Below are 20,280 nucleotides of genomic sequence, written 5' to 3'. Positions count from 1 at the left end.
GCCTCATATTTTGGCCTGTCGTATAGTTGTTTTCAGTAAGGGTAGCAAGTCTGGCACCAGATACTCTGTTGTGGTTGGAAGCAGAAGACCATTCATGAGTGTTTATTTCCAAACATTGGAGGAGGAGCTTTAAAAGACCTCTTTGAAATATTCTTGTTTTATATAGTTAAATTTTTAAAATTACTGATAGAGCATATTTTATTAAAAGTTTTATAGATATGCTTGGATTCTTTTTAAAGCTGTATTTTGAACATAATGGATTGTGCAGAGGGGGAGACTTTTGTTCCTTGTATTGATAGAATGATTCTTTATGATATTGTTAGAATCATAGCAAATGTATTTGAGGTTCTCTATGTATAGTAATCAACACCTGGTGATGAAATGTTATGACTTACACCCACCAAATCCTGGAAATTTAGCATTTATTCTCTAGGAGGGCTCTTTTAACACTCTCCCCTGTATGCATTTGACACAGGATAATGTGAGATAATGGCCCTGACACTGGGCAAAGTGACATGCTATAAAAGAATGTTTTCTTAATTATAATATTTAAAATTTTCCAGGAGTTTAAAATACTTCTAAGTCCATAATTTAACTGTTAGTTAGTTCACTTGAAAACTGAGATCCTTTTTGGCAGGCTGTTATAAAGTCTTCAGATTTTATACTTTTTTAAAAAGTGTAATTGTGAGTCCTGTATTTGTAAAGAGTAAAATATGCTGGATAGGGTATTCAAATCAGGATTTTTCCATTTTCCATGAAAAGTAAATCAAGTAAAAATATGCTGTTTAGATATTTTTGAAATTGTTGAAAAACTTTTGGGGATATTGAGTAGCCTTCACATTTAATTGTACATTGCATGGCCAAAATTTAAAAAAATATCATTAGAAATTGAGTTTAAGCAAGAAGAGCAGGTCATTAGATGGTCCAAAAACAGATCCAACTTTGTGTGTGTGTGTGAATTTGTACTCACAAAATTTAGTAATTGATAAAGCCAGCTTCTCACATCAGTGAGGAAATGTTGGAACCACTGACAAATAATTTGTGTAAATATTCTCCTGTATTCTCCTGCTTCACACCATGTGCCAAATGAAATTCCAGATAGACTAAAATTTTACATGTAAAAGAAAAATAATATACATACCAGAGAGAATAAGTATGAATATCTGAACTTCAGGTAGTTCTAAACATATACTAAGTAATACCATAAAAAGGAAGAATGGTAGATTCTGTCATAGCGGGGGGGAAAAAAAACCCACCAAAAACCCAAATACAAAACAACCACATCATAAGCAAAGAGAAAGGGTGAGCCTGAAGCTCTCAAGTCATATGTAGTATGTATGATTTGCTTTTCAAACTCAGGATGTAAAAGTAATGACCTATATTAAGAAGTACCTCGCCTCCCTCTTGAAGCATTCTGTTCCCCCACTTTCCTGGTCTTCCAGATGAGAATTACCAAAGATAGTGTTACTGTTCAGGAAATAAGCAGCAAACGAACCTTACAAGCTGACTACTGCTGTTGCCTTTTGTTGCCACGAGGTGTTGCTATTGAATTTTGATCTTGTGTAGTCCCTTGGACGTTTGTGTGCTCAGCAGTGCAGCTCCAGCTTATCCAGGCCTTTGCAAAGACTTCACTATGGCCACATTGGTTATCATAGTTAAAGCTCTTTTAGTTCATATATTCAAAAACTCTGCTATGATTTCCCTGGGGCCGGGGGGAACGGAGCGGAGAGCCAGAAGCCGAAAGAATCCCGGCAGCCAGCAGCTCGCTCCCGGGAGGGCTGGATAAACCCCTGTCTGGGGCCGTGCCCACAGCCCAGAGCCCCGCCAGTTGTCCTGGAGCTGGGAAGGAGGAACTGTGTGAGGAGGAGGGTGTGGAGATGCCCCATTTGGCCATTTTTGCATAAGGCTGAAAGCAAGCCGGCTCGGCCCAGCGGCCCGGGGCTTCCCTTGAGGGATGGCACGTGCTGATAACGTAGCGCGGCATTTTCTCAGCGGTGGTCCTGGAGGAGCACGCCTGGGCAGGGGGACCTGCTCGGAGATCCCAGAGACACTACACCAAGTCTGCTGGTTTGTGAGACATCGAGAGAGAGGGGCAGGGGCTGGGGCTGAAATGAAATGAAGTCTTGGTCTCTTGCGGCGGCCTTGAATCTCCAGGAACCGGGGGGATTTGAATATTGAAGCTGTCCTTCCTCCCTGACCACCCGTACAAGCACCCCGCATTCAAGGCGGACAGCTCCAGCAACACACCCAGGCTGAGTTCTCTGGCTGGACCCCACAAGAATCATTTCCCCACTCACAGCGGGGACAAGCGGAGAACTGACTTGAGAGGTGTAGGTGACTCACAGATGCCATCTGCTGGTTAGTTAGAGAAAGTGTATGTCACCAAACAGTGTTTCTGAAAAATTAGATAGGTTTCTTTTTACAAATTAAAAGAATCCTGTCAAGCAGAGCAAATGCCAAGAGGCCAAAAACAACAGAAAATCTCGGTGCATATGATAAAACCAGATGATATGGAGAATCCAACTCCAAACACACAAATCAAGTTATCTGAAGAAACAAAGTTCCTCGCAGAATTAATTAAAGAAACACAATCGAGGAACGAAAGCATGGCAAAGGATTTAAAGGACATCAAGAAGACCATGGCCCAGGATATAAGCGACATAAAGAAGACCCTAGAAGAGCATAAAGAAGACATAGCAAGGCTAAATAAAAAAATAGAAGATCTTATGGAAATAAAAGAAACTGTTGGCCAAATTAAAAAGACTCTGGATAATCACAATACAAGACTAGAGGAAGCTGAACAACATGTCAGTGTCCTAGAAGTCCACAGGACAGAAAATGAAAGGACAAAAGAAAGAATGGAAAAAAAAAAAAATCAAAATGGATCTCAGGGAAACGATAGATAAAACACAATATAAATACACAAAACATAAATGCCCAGCGAACTCCAAATAGAATAAATCCAAATAAACCCACTCTGAGACATATTCTGATCAGACTCTCAAATACTGAAGAGAAGGAGCAAGTTCTGAAAGCAGCAAGAGAAAAGCAATTCACCACATACAAAGGAAACAACATAAGACTAAGTTGTGACTACTCAGCGGCCACCATGGAGATGAGAGGCAGTGACATGACATATTTAAAATACTAAGAGAGAAAAATTTCCAACCAAGAATACTTTATCCAGCAAAACTCTCCTTCAGATTTGAGGGAGAGCTTAAAATTTTCAGACAAATCCTGAGAGACTTTGCCAATAAAAGACCTGTCCTACTTCAGATTCTAAAGGGAACCCTACCGACAGAGAAACAACAGAAAGAAGAAAGAGATATAGAGAATTTTAACAGAAATATATAGTACCTTATATCCCAAAGCACCAGGACACTCATTTTTCTCTAGCGATCACGGATCTTTCTCCAGAAGGGAACATAAGCTGGGACATAAAACAAGCCTCAAGAAATTAAAAAAAAAAAAAAAAAAATTGAATATACTCAGGGCACGTTCTTTGGCCACAATGGAAAACAAATAGAAGTCAATAATTTTTGAACTTTAACTCCAATATTTACTTCCTACATGATATAAATTACACAAACCCTAATGACAAATCAGTGGTTTTGAACTCAATGTAAAATATGTAATTTTAGACAACTATATAAAGGTAGGGGAATGGAGGAGTATAGGAACATAGTTTATGTGTCCTATTGAAGTGAAGGTGGTATCAAAGAAAAACAAGATTGATATGGATTTAAGAGGTTAATTTTAACTCCCACAGCAAACACAAAGAAACTATCGGAGAATGTAACCATAGAGATGAATTGTAGAGTTTGAGTTAAGAGAAATGGGGGAAGGAGTAATGGGGAGTTAAGAAATGAGGGTGGAGTTGCTGTTTGAGGTGAAGGGAAATTTCTAGTAATGGATGATGGGAAAGAGCATTACAGCATTCTAAAGACGATTAATCCCACTAATGGAAGGCTAGGGAGGGGGTGGAATGGGAAGATTTAGGCTGTATATAGGTTCCCACAACTAAAAAAAAAAAAAAAAAAAAAAAAAACCTAAATAGATGATTGAATGCCAAGGATGAACTTGGATGGAATTAGAGGATAGAGGACAGGTGGCTCCAAGGGACACAGTTGAGACATAAGGTAAAGGAAATATAGAATGTAAGCTTTGTATCATTGTTGAACCTGTTGTACTTCTTAGCTGCGCTTAATGGGATTGCATAAAAGAATGTTCTTGTTCATGGGAAGTGTATACGTGAATTATAGTGTATGTTCAAGGATGTGTGCAGCTAACTCTCATATGTTCAGAAGACAGAGCAATAGATGATGGATGATAGGGAGGGAGGGAGGGAAAGAAATAGCGATGTGACAACATGTTAAGGTTGGTGGATTGAGCTATCGGGGGAGGGGGTCAGGGTATGATGGAATTCTTTGTATGGGGTTAGTATTGTTTTTGCAACTGTTCCTATAACTTTGAATTTATTTCAAAATAAAATAAAATAAATTAAATTAAAAAAAAAAACAAAAAACTCTGCTGTTGTTCCCCACATAACAAACACTGAACCAGGGTGATAGGATCTGGGGCAGCAACTACCATCATTCCATTCAGTCATTCAAAAAATATTTATTGAGCACCTCCTTTGTGTCTCAAAACACTGTTCTGTGAACTGGAAATATAATAATGGTGAACAAAACAAAAATTCCTGCCATAATAGAGCTTACTTTCATTCTGGTGGTAGGGAGAAGAGGGAGAGGTGGCAGCAGAGACAGACAATAAAACAGATAAATAAAAAAAGTTCATGTTATGAAACAGCAGAAAGGCCTGACCTCTTTGAATTATTTTAATATTTATTCTACTTATGGCATCAATATGAACAATACCAAGTGAGTATAAGAAAGAAGACAGACTGAATACTTATGGTTGGGTTTAAAACCAGAGTTAGTTGGTAACTTTTCACTACCTTGTATATGGAATTTGTAGCCACTCTGTATGTATTGAAACATAGTAGTTATTAAAAATATTGACATAGATGTCTGTGAACATGGAGAGATGTTTTTATGATGTGACCAGGTTAGGAAATGATAATGTTTAGTATGATAACAAGAATAGTACGGAATACTTTTTCTCCACCCGTGAGGTTTCCTTCCTGAGAAGTGAGTTCCATTAGTGCCACCCTGGGTCTGCTTCTGTTCCATAAATGACTCCAACCCTGGTGTAATGACTTACCTGATTGGTAAATTTGGAAGTATAACTGCCCAGATTAAGCTCTTCTTCCATGTTGGAGCTGGCTACTAAGCTTTCCATAGCCATTGAGTGATTTCTCATCTATTTCTCCATGGAATAAGTTGTTCAGGGGCTTATCCCTGCAGGAAGAGGCCTGCCTCTAATGCTACCTGGGAATGAGTGGCTGAAGGTTACCCACTTTTGGGGTTCACTATTAGCAAGCCCCTTTGGCCAGTATACCTAAAGCTTCTAGTAGTAGCGATAGTGATATTTTACTATTTGCTTTGTTTCCCAACTTGTTTAGAGCTCAGGCAGGGAAGAGGCTATTTTTGGGGTGTACTCTTTGGAGACTTCGTACCTATAATCCTATTTAGTTTTACATATATTTTATTTTTTCATATACATGTAAAGAAAGTCCAGAAAGACATGCATCATGATTTTAAAAGAGGTTGATAGAATTAGGTATTTTTCTTTTAAAATTTTTTTTTCTTGCTGTACTTTGTAATTCATTGAAATGTATTAGGTATGCAATTAAGAAATTTTATAGCCTGTTGTGACTTGCCATGTAGAAGAATTAGTTTTCTTTTGTACAAGAAAATAAGCTATGCCCGAGTAAATACGTATCTACCCATATAGCTTTATGCCTGATTCTAGAACTTATGGTAGGCAAAGATAAATTACTTTTCTAAAATCTCTGACTTGTCATTTCATCACACTATAATATAGATTGTATTTATTAAATTGGGAGAAAAGACATAAAATGTTTCTAAAGTGTTAGTTTTTATATTTTCACTCCTCTGTACTAGCAGGAAAAAAAAGTGTATCTTGATTTTAAAATTTTTTAAAAGTTAATATAGTAGAGTGAAGGTACTACATACATAATTCAGTCATCATATTCTGATTATTTTTATTTTTAATTTTTATTTTGATTATGAAATATTTCAGATCACAAAAGATGTTGAGAATAAAATAAAGAGCTTCTGGGTACCCACAGTACAACTTAAGCAAAATATAAATACAGTTAAGACCCTGTATTCCCCTTTCTGATCTTCCTCACTTCCAGTTTGATGCTTATCATTCTGATTCATACGTTAGTACTTTTATTACATATGTGTTTACTCATAAGCAATATAGTGTATTTTTAAATATTTAAAATATTTTAAAATTTTAGGTGAAGGTCTCATATTGCTGGTGGAAATGTAAAAATGCTACAGCCCCTTTGGGGAACTGTTGGCCAGTTCCTCAAAAAGTTAAAAATAAAGTTACCATATAACCCAGCTAGAATTCTCCTAGGTATACACCCAAAAGAAATAAAGACATACCTCTACACAGAAACTTGTACACAGTGTTTATGGCAGCATTGCATTATTCATATTAGCCAAAAACTGGAAACAGCTGAAGTTACATAATGAATGGATGTAAATGAAATGTGGTACAGCAATACAGCTGTAAAATAAATGAAGTGCTGATACATGCTACAACATTGATGAACCTTGAAAACCTTATGCTAAGTGAAAGATGCCAGTCACAAAAGGCTACATATTGTATGATTCCATTTATATAAAATGTCCAGAATAGGCAAATCTGTTCAGACAGAAAGTAGAATAGTGGTTGCTGAGGACAAATGTGGAAAATGGGGGTTTCTTTTTGGGGTGATGAAAATGTTTTAAAATTAGTGGTGATAGTTGCACAACTCTGTGAGTATACTAAAAGCATTGAATTGTACACTTTAATACAGGTGAATTTTATGGAATGTGAATTTTATCTCAGTAAAGCTGTTAAAAAAAAGTTCATGTGATCATTATGTATTCTTTTGCTGTTAGCATTATAAGCCAAAATATATCATTGTATTGAAGTTTATCCATTTTTGTGCTTTTAATTCTGTATAACTCATTTTTACATTCCATTTCATGAATTTACTGTATTTTATTAATCCATTTTCCTGTTGAGAACGGGGAGAATGCTTTTTTTGCTTATTAAAAACAATGCTTCAATCAAGACAATACTCTTAGTTATGTTAAAGATAGTTGTCTTGAGATAAGTGACTCATATTTTGGTGCATGTTTGATGTTCAAAACAAGATGTTACAACAATAAACAGGTATAGACTAAAAAAAAAATGTTTCAATGAACAGTTTAATTCATGTTTCCTTATATGATGATACATTTTTTCCCAGGGCTTTCTTCTGATTTGAATCTGATAGGATTATTGATGATTTATAATTTATGTAGTATTTAACTATTTAGACAGTGTTTTATTGGTATACCTCAGAACATTTAAATAGACAATTTAAAATTAAAATTAGTAGAAGTACTCTATCTTCTGAACTTTTTCCATGGTTCTTACATATTTGGCAAGAGGAAGGGTAGGTCTTCTTACTCTTGTGCCTTTATGGGTATTTTAGTGTTATGTATGATGTGTCCTAATTTTTGCCTATGCTAATATCTTATAGAAAAGGCCACGAATGCGTACAACACTTCAGAAGATTGGGGTCTTATTATGGACATATGTGACAAGGTTGGAAGCACTCCTAATGGGTAAGAAGACCATTGTTGCCCATTGAGTATCTAGAAGCCTGATAACCTGTGTCTCCTCCTGATGCAGCATTGCAAAGAAAATGGGACTTTACTGTTTATTTTGGGAGGATAAAAGTAAAGAGAGTGTGGAGGCCTGAATTATGAGATAAACATTATCCTGAAAGAACAAGTAGAAAGGAATTCAACTGAAAACCTAAGATAGAGATATATTAACAAATAATTAAAGCTTTGACACAGTGAATAGACAAGTTATTTAGGGAATTCCCTCATGACTTAGACATGTATAGGAGCCATTTAATAGTGACGTGGATAAATATTATAATATAATGTAATAGGCAATATAATGATAACACCTTTCAATAATGAACAGATAAATATAATTACAATAGGTACTATAATAATGACAAAAGTAAACATAAAAAAGAGTTTCTCTTTTTGGGGGCACAGTATTGAAGCTGTGCTGATTATATGGTAAAAGTTTAGAAGAATGATAAAAACATTTGTTTTAACATATTACAGCTTTTCAAAGTGCATTCACCTATGTTTATACTCGAACCTTTCAAGACTATATATCTTGCTAATTTTTCTTCAAGATAAGAATTTTCTGTCTGAAACCAAGTCTGTCTTAAAGAAATTAAAAGATAGTTTATATGATAAATTCTCTTGTATTTCCTGAACCTTTGTGAAATAATTTGTCTCTTGATTTTGGAACATGCAAACTTTGTAACAAGCTAACTAGCTAGCTATTTACCTATCTATTTATCTATCTAATCTGTCTAATTTATCTATTCATTCATTCTCCAAGTCTCTAAGCAAAAGATTGTATAAAATCGTTTTATAGATTTATTCCTTTAACAAAGTGAAATTTCCAGGATTTTATTTTTAAAGTTGTTACCTTATATTTTTAGTGTTTGAATTGATATTCTGAATAAATACTTAACTTTCTCTACTTTTTTCTTAGAGCGAAAGATTGCTTAAAAGCCATAATGAAAAGAGTAAATCATAAGGTTCCTCACATTGCGCTACAGGCCTTAACTGTAAGTACAAGTCATGTTTATTCATTGACACAAATTTTAAATGTGTATTTCGGTAATTTAAGTAAGATAACTTTTCAACATTTGTATATTTTTATTTTAATTAATAGCTTCTTGGGGCTTGTGTGGCAAACTGTGGAAAGATATTTCATTTAGAAGTATGTTCCCGTGATTTTGCAACAGAAGTGCGTGCTGTCATAAAAAATAAGGTAAATTTTAAAAAGAGAAGAAATTTAAATCATTAAAATATATATACACATACTGTGTATCATTTAACTATATATAGCATTAATAAAGTTGCACTAGAAAAACAATTTTAGATAAATTTGAAATGGAATAAAATTCCTTTTCTGCAATTTGATGGTTTTTGTTTGTAGCACCAAAAACTGTTTTCCTCCCCAAAGCTATACCGTTGATAATAGCTAATATTTATTGAGGACTAGTAAGCAGACACTGCTTTAAGCATTTTACATGAACTGTCTTGTTTAATGGTCTTAACAACCAATGGAAGTTAGGTTCTCTTATCATTCCTATTTTACAGATGAAGGAACTGATGTTTGAAGAGAATTTAAGTAACTTGTCCAAGGTCATGCAGCTAAGTATGTGACATAGCCGAGATTCAGATTCAGGTTTCTCTGACTCCAGAGTCTAGACTCTAACCACCATTCTTTACTGACTCCTATTAGATAATGATGGCAAGCAAAGGGACCTTAATTTTAGAACAGGGTGGAGGGGAGCTTCATTACAGGATTACTATTATTCATTTCTTAGGGAAGAAATTCTAAAGCATCATTCCCATGCCTATTTGCATGTTAAGGTATAGTTGCTTCCTGCACAGTTACCATTTTGAACATTAATTTTTAAGTCTTACTTTAATGCATCAAATCTTTTTATTCATAGATATTTCTTCTATGTTTTCTTAATATTCTGTATATTATATTAAACTTTTCATATCAACTAGACTAAAATTCTGTAATTTTTGCCACTTAGGGCATGGAAATGATGCTTTAGAATTCACTTAGACTAGGAATTGACCCTCGATTTTTGTTGATGTTCATATATTTAAAGAGAATTTTGATGGTGATTATTTTTGTTAGTTAAATAATTTAAGTACTTATTTTAACCGCAGTTTTCTTTTTTCTTTGCTTTTTTTTTTACTGTAAAAGGCTCATCCTAAGGTATGTGAAAAACTGAAATCTTTAATGGTGGACTGGTCAGAAGAATTTCAGAAGGACCCTCAGTTTAGTCTAATATCTGCAACTATTAAATCTATGAAAGAAGAAGGAATTACTTTTCCTCCAGCAGGCTCTCAGGTAAGAGAGTCATTCACTCACAGTTAACCCTATACTTTTTTTTTTTTTTTTTTTTTTTTTTGGTATCTCATATTTTAGTTTCTTAGGCTATTAAGCAAATACCATGAACTGGGTTGTGATAAACAATGGGAATTTATTTGTTCATGGTTTTGAGGCTGGTAAAATGTCCAAATCAAGGCATCATCAAGACGATGCTTTCTTCCATCTGGGGCTGGCTACCCATGATGCTTGTTTATTCCGTCACATGGCAAGGCACATGCAGTGTCTTCTGGTCTCTTCCTTCTCTTCCAGGTTTCATTTCAACTTCTTGCTTCCATGGCTTTCTCTCTTTGTCTGAATTTCATTCTCTTATCAAGGACTCCCCTGATAGGATTAAGACTCATCCTCATTGAAGTAGATCACACCTTAACTGAAGTAGCCTTATCAAAAGGTCCTACTTACAATGGGTTCACATCCAGAGGAATGGATTAACTTTAAGAACATATTTTTCTGGGATGCATACAGCTTCAAACCACAATATCTCAAATATATAAAATAATTTGAATATGCAAATTCATGGGACCAGAAACTACAGTGTACTAGGGGTCAGGATGGGAGTAGAGAATAGTCAGTGCTTAATTGAAACAAAGCCTCTGTTTGAGGTGATGGAAAAGTTTTGGTAATGGGTAATGGTGATGGTAGCACAACTGTGAATGCAATTAACAATACTGATGTGTACCCTATACTATTTTGAAGATATTTATCTTAAGTCAGGCAAGATATGTCTTAATTATCATTTCCCACCTCCACTCCCATGTGCCTACTACAGTGCCTAACATTTAGTACACATTCTAATTGTTAATGCATTTCTTTTAAATATCAGAAGAACTGCAAGAAGTGCATCAGTCATACACTTTTTAATGCCTCTCCAAGCCTAAAGTCATGCAAAAGGCATAGATTTGTAAGATAGTCCCTGTGTTCAAAACATTTATAGTAAATTTGAAGGATAGCCATCTACATGTGAAAAATAAATTAAAATTATAAGTAGCAAATACGGGATAAGAGATAAAAGACTAGTTACTATCTATCTTAGAGTACCAAAGGGAGAGAGGGAACTTCCAAGTGGAATGGTAAAGGAGAACCACATAAAAGATTTTAAGATTTGAATGTATTTCAGTAGAAGGGAAGAGGTCATATCAGGGGAGGAATGATATGAGCAAATACACAAAATTGAGAAAACTCAAGACTTGTTTGTGGAAGAGTGAATATGCCTATAGTGAATGGTTCACATGTAAGATGAGTAGAACTGAAGGACTAGAAATTTGTAGGGTCTGTGGGAGACAGCTTTAGTAAGACAAAGGTGGAGACAGGGATAATGAGTCACAGAGTGAGCTGTTAATCTAGGTCTGTGGGAGACACAGTGTACCTTGGGTTTGACTGTCAGTGGTTCTTGCCCTCTATGCAAGACTTTGAGAGCCAATATTAGGACATGGACTAGGGAAAAGAGGCTAAGAGGAGTTTCGTATTCTATTTTGGACTATGAGATAAAGGAACAAAAGAAAATCCAGGCCTTACAGTTCAGTGTAGAGTTTGGGGACAGAAAACTTCATAAGTAATAAAGAGCAAGCATTTTCCTGCTCAGTCCTTTCTGCTTATCATTGTTAAAAATCTGTTAAAGAACTGGTTGATGGTTCACAGTCCTCGACGTCTCTGTCTTACATGATTAATAGAATAGGTACCATTAAATTTAAGCAGGACCTTCCTTAGTCTTCTGCAATGCCTGAAGAATCCCTACCATCCAACCACCACGAACAGAAAAAGAGGGCTTAAAATGTTTTCATAGAACTGTACTTGTGTCTCAGTCCTCCCTCCTCTTCTCTTCTGTGATTTTCATAACTTGCTAGCACTTCTTTGTAGCTATATCCCTGTAGCAGTATAGCCTTCCCTCACTGAAATCAGGAAGTGCAATCAGGAAAGATTCATATTTATTCATACTGCAAATATTTAAGTGCTTTCTGTATGACAAGTTCTGTGTCAGATACTTCAGTTTATGCAAAATGAGAGCCACTTCATGCCCTTTGTGAATTTATAATGTTATTTGAAAATTCTGATGTTTTATTTTAGTATTTGAAAACAACTATTCAAAATTATCATGAACTTTACTTTTAAATTAAAGTCATAAGTTTTATTAATACGTTTTATAATTAGCATGCACAAGTAATTATAGAGCCTGTGTTTTCTTTGAAAAGATAGTTGAGTTCATTTTAATCATACATTTACAGACTGTCTCAGCTGCTGCCAAGAATGGTTCATCATCAAACAAAAACAAAGAAGATGAAGACATAGCTAAAGGTAAATGACCAAGTGCATGTAATGTAGTGTTGCTTAGTATATTTTTGCCAGAACATTCTGTTGAAATAAAAATCTTAATAAAAATGGGGTATACTTTTAGTTCCATCTCAAATCTGAGAACTAGTAGGGTCTGAAAAGTAAGGAAAATAAATGACATGGTATAAGATGAATTTAATTCAGTATTCTTGCCAAATATATGTATTTAATATCCTACCTTTGGTGCAGTTACATTTCACCTTTTCTGTAATGCCAAAGTTTTGAGTCAAGCACAGAAATATGTTCATGGTTTGTCCTATATGGAAAGCTACCCATGTTATAATGTCACAATCTGTTTGCTATAAAAATAATAGCTGCTGTATATGACAGACTGTGATAAAAAGGAATAAGCAAAAATTTTATTTTAAAAATGTCATGGTTCTCTGCCCCTCCCCCTCAAGAAACTTAACTTAAGATTTTAATTGAACAAATAAAAGATCTACTTGATTTATTCCCATTAGCAGTTGTGTTATCATCTAGTATTTTTTAATAAACTTTTTATAAAGTCAAAATTAATTGTGGTGTCTTGGTTTTTTGCATTTTAATTTTTCAAATTAGCTATTGAATTATCATTGCAAGAGCAGAAACAGCAGCACACAGAAACAAAATCCTTATATCCGTCTGCAGAAATTCAGTTAAATAATAAAGTTGCAAGGAAAGTGAGAGCTTTATATGATTTTGAAGCCGTTGAGGACAACGAACTTACCTTTAAACATGGTGAAATTATTATTGTTTTGGATGACAGGTGAGTTTTAAATCTTTATTTCTAGAATATCTCAAGCTATTAAATGTAAGTCTAGAGTCCTTGATATTCAGTTCTTTGACTTTGGTATGGTTAAGTCTTAATAGAACCTTTTCATACCTTAATTTTTTTTTTTTTTTTTTTTGCTAAAATTAAAGTTAGTTAGACTAGGTAATGTGAGTTTCTTATTCTTCTTCTGTTAAATTTAGTTGAAAAGTATCCTTTAATACCTTGGATGAAAGATGTTGATGACCACAATTGGGAAATACGTACTAATCATCTGAATGCTTTTATCGTAGGATACCAAAATTACTGGCAGAAAAACTTTAGGAAGAAATAAAGCTTATATAACTGTTGGTCAAAGCAATCAAAAGCTGTGTTTGGCTCCTCCCCAATCCTTAATCTACTGGTGTACTCTCCCTCACAATTTCCATATCATTTAAAATTGTAATAGAGAATAGATCTATCCATATTGGACCTAATTCTGTTCCTTATTTTTGCTTTTAAAAGAAGTTGATGAGATTTAGCAAGCGTGAGACCTAACAGCTTGCAGCTATGAACAGAGGTTGCAAATGTATTCAGTATCCATTATAAATAAACCTAGTAAGGACATAAACTAGTGTAGCATATTTCTAAATGGGTAGATACACACAGTGGTTTTATTTTGCTGCAGTAAATATTTACTGAGAAAATGTTATAGGCTCTGTTTATAATAACAAAGATGAATGAGGACATGGTTCCATATTCATAAACCTAAATACAGTAAGGGAATTAAAATTACTGCAGATAATGTAAGGAAGGTGCAGTGTAGTGAATGCTGTAAAAGAGGTACTGTCAGGGTCCAGAGGAGAGCAGATTGACACCTGATGCCAACATCTGGGAAAGAAGGAGTTCTATTTGAGGTGAACCTTGATTGATTCTAACAGGTTGGGGAAAATTTTGTAAGCAACAGAATAGGAAAGGAAGTCTCTTAGGTAGAATTGTACAGTCAAGATAGTGTTCATTTAAAAAACAATAATTTTCTGAGATAATCATCTGGAGTGGAGCACATGATCCCTGAAAGGGAGTAAAAAATAATGATGAGGAGGTGGTATGGGGTTTGAATCCTGAGGGTCTGAAATATCAGTCTTCTGCCTGTAGTCATACTTTGCATATTTATAAAAACTTAGGTATACACTTGTAATGTGCTCATACAACTGTAAAATTAAAGACATATGAGAAATAAAAACAAAACTACAAAATGAGTAGTTTTTGCTCTAAGACTCAAATTTAGAGCATTAAATTTTTTTTCATTGAGGTATATTCATATACCATACAATCAGTCATCTGTGGTGTACAATCTACTGTTCACAGTACCATCATATAGTTATGCCTTCATCACCCCAATCTATTTTTGACCCTTTTCCTTACACCACAAAGAATCAGAATAAGAATAAGAAATAAAAGTACAAAAGAACACCAAATCATCCCCCCCTTCCCACCGTATTTTTCATTCAGTCTTTGTCCCCATTCTTCTACTCATCCATCCATACACTGGATAAAGAGAGTGTGATCCACAAGGTTTTCACAATCACACTGTCACCCCTTGTAAGCTATATTGTTTTACAGTAGTCTTCAAGAGTCAAGGCTAATGGGTTGGAGTTTGATAATCTCAGGTATTTGCTTCTAGCTATTCCAATATATTAAAACCTAAAAAGTGTTATCTATATAGTGCATAAGAATGCCTACCAGAGTGACCTCTTGACTCCATTTGAAATCTCTCAGCCACTGAAGCTTTATTTCGCTTTCATTTCACATCCCCCCTTTTGGTCAAGAAGATGTTCTCAATCCCATGATGCTGGGTCCAGATTCATCCCCGGGAGTCATATCCCACATTGCCAGGAGATTTACACCCCTGGGAGTCAGGTCCCACGTAGTGGGGGAGGGCAGCAAGATCACTCACTGAGGTGGCTTAGTTAGAGAGAGAGGACCACATCTGAGCAACAAAGAAGCACTCAGGGGGAGACTTTTAGGCACAATTATAAGCCTGTTAGGCTGTGCTCTAAGATTCAATTCTGAGTTTACACATTGTAGTTAGTCCTTATTGGTGAGGCATTCTAGTGTTTGCCTTGGTTTCTGGTGTACTTCACTCAAAATGCTGTCTACAGGATCCATTCACCTTGTGGCGTGTCTCACAGCTTCACTCCTTGTCGTAGTTGCTCAATATTCCATTGTACGCATACACCGCAGTTCACCATTCTGTTCCTCAGTCGGTGTACCTTTAGGCCACCTTCACTCATTGCAAGTCATGAATACTGCCTCCATAAACACCAGTGTGCAAATGTCCATTCATGTCTCTGCTCTCAGTTCTTCCAAATACATACCCCATAATGAAGTTGCAGGACCTTATGGCCCCCACATACTTAGCTGCTTGTGGAACCACCACATTGACTAGAGCATTAATTTTACATAATAGATTTTTTGACATAAATTGCTGCTCACAGGTTAAATATAGTACCAGTAAATGTGCAGCTACTTCAGCAGGTCTGTACTACCCTGTTCTGTGTGATAATTCAGTTCTCTGACTTTTTCCTGTGTAACTACTGTGAATCCTTCATATGCATATATCCCTTAATATCATTTGGTGTTTATGTGGCTCACATGCATTTTATATACACCTGTAATTAGCTGGCCTGCAGCAGGGAAAGGGTTATATTACATGCCACACTATAGTCTTTTTCCCTGATGTCTAATTAAAGCCCAAGTTCATTAGATAATTAAGACCCATAAGAGAACTTTTTTCTTTGCAACTACTAAGAGAATTCAACATGATTATGATGGAATATGTAGGTCTGTTGCTGTCATTTTGATGATAGGCCACCCAATCTTTTTAATTTATATTTTTTATTGTGTTTGCATATATTTAACATAGTATTTGCCATTTTAACTGTTTTTAATTGTACAGTTCATTGGCATTAGTTACATTTACAATGTTGTGCTACCATCACCACCAACCAATACCAAAAGTTTTTCATCACCTTAAATGGGAACTTTGTATCTGTTAAGCAATAGCTCCCTAATCTCCCTCCCCAGACTGGTGGCATCTAATCTATTCTGATTCTGTGAAGTTGCTTATTCTAGATAGTTCATTTAGGTGGAAACAAACAATATTTGTCCTTTTGCATCTGACTTGTTTCACTGTTCACTTAGAGCTAAGGCTCATACATGTTGTATCACGTATCAGAACTTGATTTCTTTTAATAGCTGAATAATATTCCATTGCCTGTATATACTGTGTTTTGTTTATTCATTCATCTGTCTGTAGACCCTTGAGATATTTTTAGATTTTGCCTATTGTGAATAATGCTCTTATGGAACATTTGAATCCCTGCTTTCAGTTCTTTTGGGTATATATCTAGGAGTGGAATTGCTGGAACATTTGGTAATTTTATGTTTAATTTTGTGAAGGACAACCAAACTGTTTTCTACAGTGACTGTCCCACTTTACATTTCCACAAGCAATTCAGGAGGATTCCTATATCTTCATCCTTGCCAACACTTATTTTTACAATAGACATCTTAGTAAGTGTGAAGTAGTATCTCATTGTGATTTTGATTTGTATTTCTCTAATGCCTAATGATGTTGAGCATCTTTTCATGTGCTTATTGGCTATTGGTATATCTTCTTTGGAAAAACACCTATGCAAGTCCTTTGCCCATTTTTAAATTGGGTTGTCTTTCTGTTGTTGAGTTGTAAGAGTTTTTTTTAATATAGTCTAGATACTTAAACTCTTGTCAGATAACATGATTTGCAATTATTTTTCATATTTTGTAGATTGCCTTTTTAGTTTCTTGTTAATGTCCTTTGTTGCACAGTTTTAATTTTGAAGAAGTCCAATTTATCTATTTTTTCTTTCATTGCTCATTTTTTTTTTTGTCATATCCAGGAATCCTTTGCCAAATACAAGATCTTGAAGATTTTCCCCTATGTTTTCTTTTAAGAGTTTTTTGGTTTTAGCGCTTTTATTTAGGTTGTTGATCCATTCTGAGTTCAATTCCATTGTTTGGCATGTGGATACCCAGTTTTCCCAGCATCATTTGTTAAAGAGATTAGTCTTTCCCCATTGAGAAAACTTGCCACCCTTGTGAAAAATCAATTGGCCATAGATTTGTGACTTTATTTTTGGACTTTCAATTCTGTTCTGTTGATCTATATATCTTGTCTTGTACCAGTACCACACTAGTTTGATTACTCTTGCTTTGTAATGAAATTGGGAAGTATGGGTCTAACTTTGTTCTTTTCAAGATGTTTTTGGCTATTTGGGACCCCTTACAATTCCATGTAAATGTAAGGATTGGCTTTTCCATTTCTGCAAAAAAAGCTGCTAGAATTTTGATAGGGATTGTGTTAAATCTGTAAATCACTTCCTCTAGTATTGATATCCTATCAGTGTTAAGTCTTCCAATCCACAGACACGGATGTCTTTCCATTTATTTAGGTCTTTAATTTCTTTCAGCAATGTTTTATAGTTTTTCCATCTACAAGTCCTTTACATCCTTGGTTAAATTCCTAGATATTTTATTATTTCAGATGGTATTGTAAATGGAGTTGCTTTCTTGATTACCTTTTTGGATTGTTCATTGCTAATTTTTGCATGTTGCTCTTATACCCCATTTCTTAACTCCAGTACCTTTCTTGTAGATTCTTTGGGATTTTCTATATGTAGGTTCATACCATCTGCAAAGAGAGATAATATTACTTCCTCCTTTCCAATATGGATGCTTTTTTTTTTTTTTTTTTTTTTTACTTTTCTTGCCTGATCGTTCTGACTAGAACTTCCACTATGATGTTGAATTGCAGTAGTCAAACTGGGCATTTCTTGTCTTATTCCCAACCTTAGATGAAAGTCTTTCAGTCTTTTGCCATTAAGTGTGATGTGAGCTGTGGATTTTTCTTATATGTTCTTTATCATGTTGAAGAAGTTCCCTTCTATTCCTAGTTTTCTGAGAATTTTTTTCAAGATACGGTGCTGGATTTTTTTAAACGCATTTTCTGCATCAGTTGAGATGATCATTTTCCCCCCTTTGTTCTGTTAATGTGTATCACATTAATTGATTTTCTTATATTGAACCACCCTTGCATTCCTGGGAAAAATCTCACTTGGTTATAGTGTATAATCCTTATAATGTGCTGTTGGATACAATTTGTCAGTATTTTATTGAGGAATTTTGCATCTATATTCATAAGGGTTATTAGTCTGGAGTAATACAGTCCTTATAGAATGAATGAATTATTGTACCCTCCTATTCAATTTTTTTTGGAAGAGTTTGAGCAGGATTGGTGTTTATTCTTCTTTAAGTATTTGGTAGAATTCACCAGTGAAGCCATTTGGTCTTGGACTTGTCTTTGTTGGGAGGTTTTTGATGACTGATTCAATCTCTTTACCTGTTATTATTCTGTTGAGATCTTCTATTTCTTCTTGAGTCTTCTTAGATAGTTTATTTGTTTCTAGGAATTTTTCATTTCCTCTAGATTATCTAATTTGTTGGTATACAATTGTTCTTAATCTCTTATCTTTTTAATTTCAGTTCTGATTTTAGTTATTTGTGTCTTTCTTTTTTCTTTGTCAGTTTAGCTAAAGGTTTGCCAATTTTAATGATCTTTTCAAAGAACCAATTTTTGGTTTCATTGATTCTTTGTATTGTTTTTCTATTTTGAACACCCTAATCTTATAGTTATTACAGACGTGTTTAACAACATGGTATGGGTAAAATATTGTCATTCTTCATGATTGTTTATCACTGGCAAGATTTTAACACAAATGCAAACTTCAGTATTAAATTTACACAGCAATATTAGTTTAAAACAAGGTCATCCAAATGATTGAGAAAATCTCTATATTCATTTTTAATTGCTGTGAAAATGAAAACACAATTGAAATCTTCACACATAGAACTTGAAATCCTTAAAACTACGTTATCCTTAGACCTCAGTTAAAGAAACCCTGAGATAATAGAAAAGGTGCACCTTTCTTATTAACAGAGTATACCAAAAGAGCCTTTCATTTTCTATTTTTAGTTTTATGTTACCATTCCTTGTTTGTTCTGTATGTACCATTCCAAATAATCAAGTGGAATTCTTGCAGTTCCATAAATACCACATTCTAATTAGACTTCTCTGGTATTATACATGTAGTTCTCTCTTCCTGGACAGCCCTGTCAAAGGAGGCAAAAGCACTTAGGAAATAAAAGGAACCTTACTTGCAAGGTGTTCTAGGCTTTAGAAAGCTTGGCTCCTCAAATTTAAAAATACAGCAGGTATTTAAAGGAATAAAACCCCACAAGATTACCATGGTTTTTAGGAGTACTATTTGTATGCTCATTATAGAAGTAGCAGTTTTTTCACATGATTATCATGTCTTGAGGGCATCACTTATCTGCAGCCATCATTAATGCAAAAGCAAGCAAATAAGTTGTTTTTGTTAGATCAGTAGCTTAAATAAAAGTCTCAACTTTTTATTTATTTTGAGACCTAAAACTAGACAAGCTTTTTGTTTATCTAATTGTGCGGTTTTTTTTAGTTGTTGTTGTTGTTGTTTCTTTGTGTTTAATTTTCTTATTTATCCATAGCAGCAGCAGGGCAAAATGTCATTTTTATTCCCACAGCCCTAATTTCCTTTTCCTCCTGTTTAATGCCTACTTAACCTCAGATTTTATATCCTCTGAGAAATCCTTCAAATCCTCTTCTGCCTTTAGTTCCTAGTAGAGTTAGGAGATCCCTCCTCTGTGCTGCTATTATAGCTCCCTGAACATATGTTATAGCATTTCTCAAACTATATTGTAATTACTTGTTTGCATATGCCTTTCCTACTAGATCAATTGCTAGAAGATAAAGCAAGGTAACATCCTCTTAGTTGGTCAGGGAATTTGATTAACACTGTATTATAAATTTCTTGAGGAAGAAATTGTATCTTAGTTATCATTATAACTTCAGCACTCAAATTACTTATCCTCTCCTTGGTAGGTTTTTAGTAAATGTTAGCTTAATAACTAATTTGTTAAAGATAAAGTTTATGTCCCTTATACTT

General features: G+C 34.7%; 1 protein-coding gene across 4 annotated transcripts in view; it reads left to right on the top strand.

Annotated features, from left to right (window-relative positions):
• Positions 1-20,280, top strand: part of STAM2 (signal transducing adaptor molecule 2) — a 68,665-nt gene that overhangs the window by 16,173 nt on the left and 32,212 nt on the right. For all 4 annotated transcript variants that reach the window (XM_037850523.1, XM_037850524.1, XM_037850525.1 and 1 more), the window contains exons 2-7: positions 7,673-7,757; positions 8,719-8,794; positions 8,902-9,000; positions 9,958-10,104; positions 12,366-12,435; positions 13,030-13,216. In XM_037850523.1, the coding sequence (XP_037706451.1) occupies positions 7,673-7,757; positions 8,719-8,794; positions 8,902-9,000; positions 9,958-10,104; positions 12,366-12,435; positions 13,030-13,216 (664 nt within the window). The remainder of the gene's footprint in view (positions 1-7,672; positions 7,758-8,718; positions 8,795-8,901; positions 9,001-9,957; positions 10,105-12,365; positions 12,436-13,029; positions 13,217-20,280) is intronic.

The sequence above is a fragment of the Choloepus didactylus genome, chromosome 9 (assembly GCF_015220235.1).
Source record: "Choloepus didactylus isolate mChoDid1 chromosome 9, mChoDid1.pri, whole genome shotgun sequence".
Lineage (NCBI taxonomy): Eukaryota > Metazoa > Chordata > Mammalia > Pilosa > Megalonychidae > Choloepus > Choloepus didactylus.
This window is presented reverse-complemented; position numbering and strand designations above follow the sequence as displayed.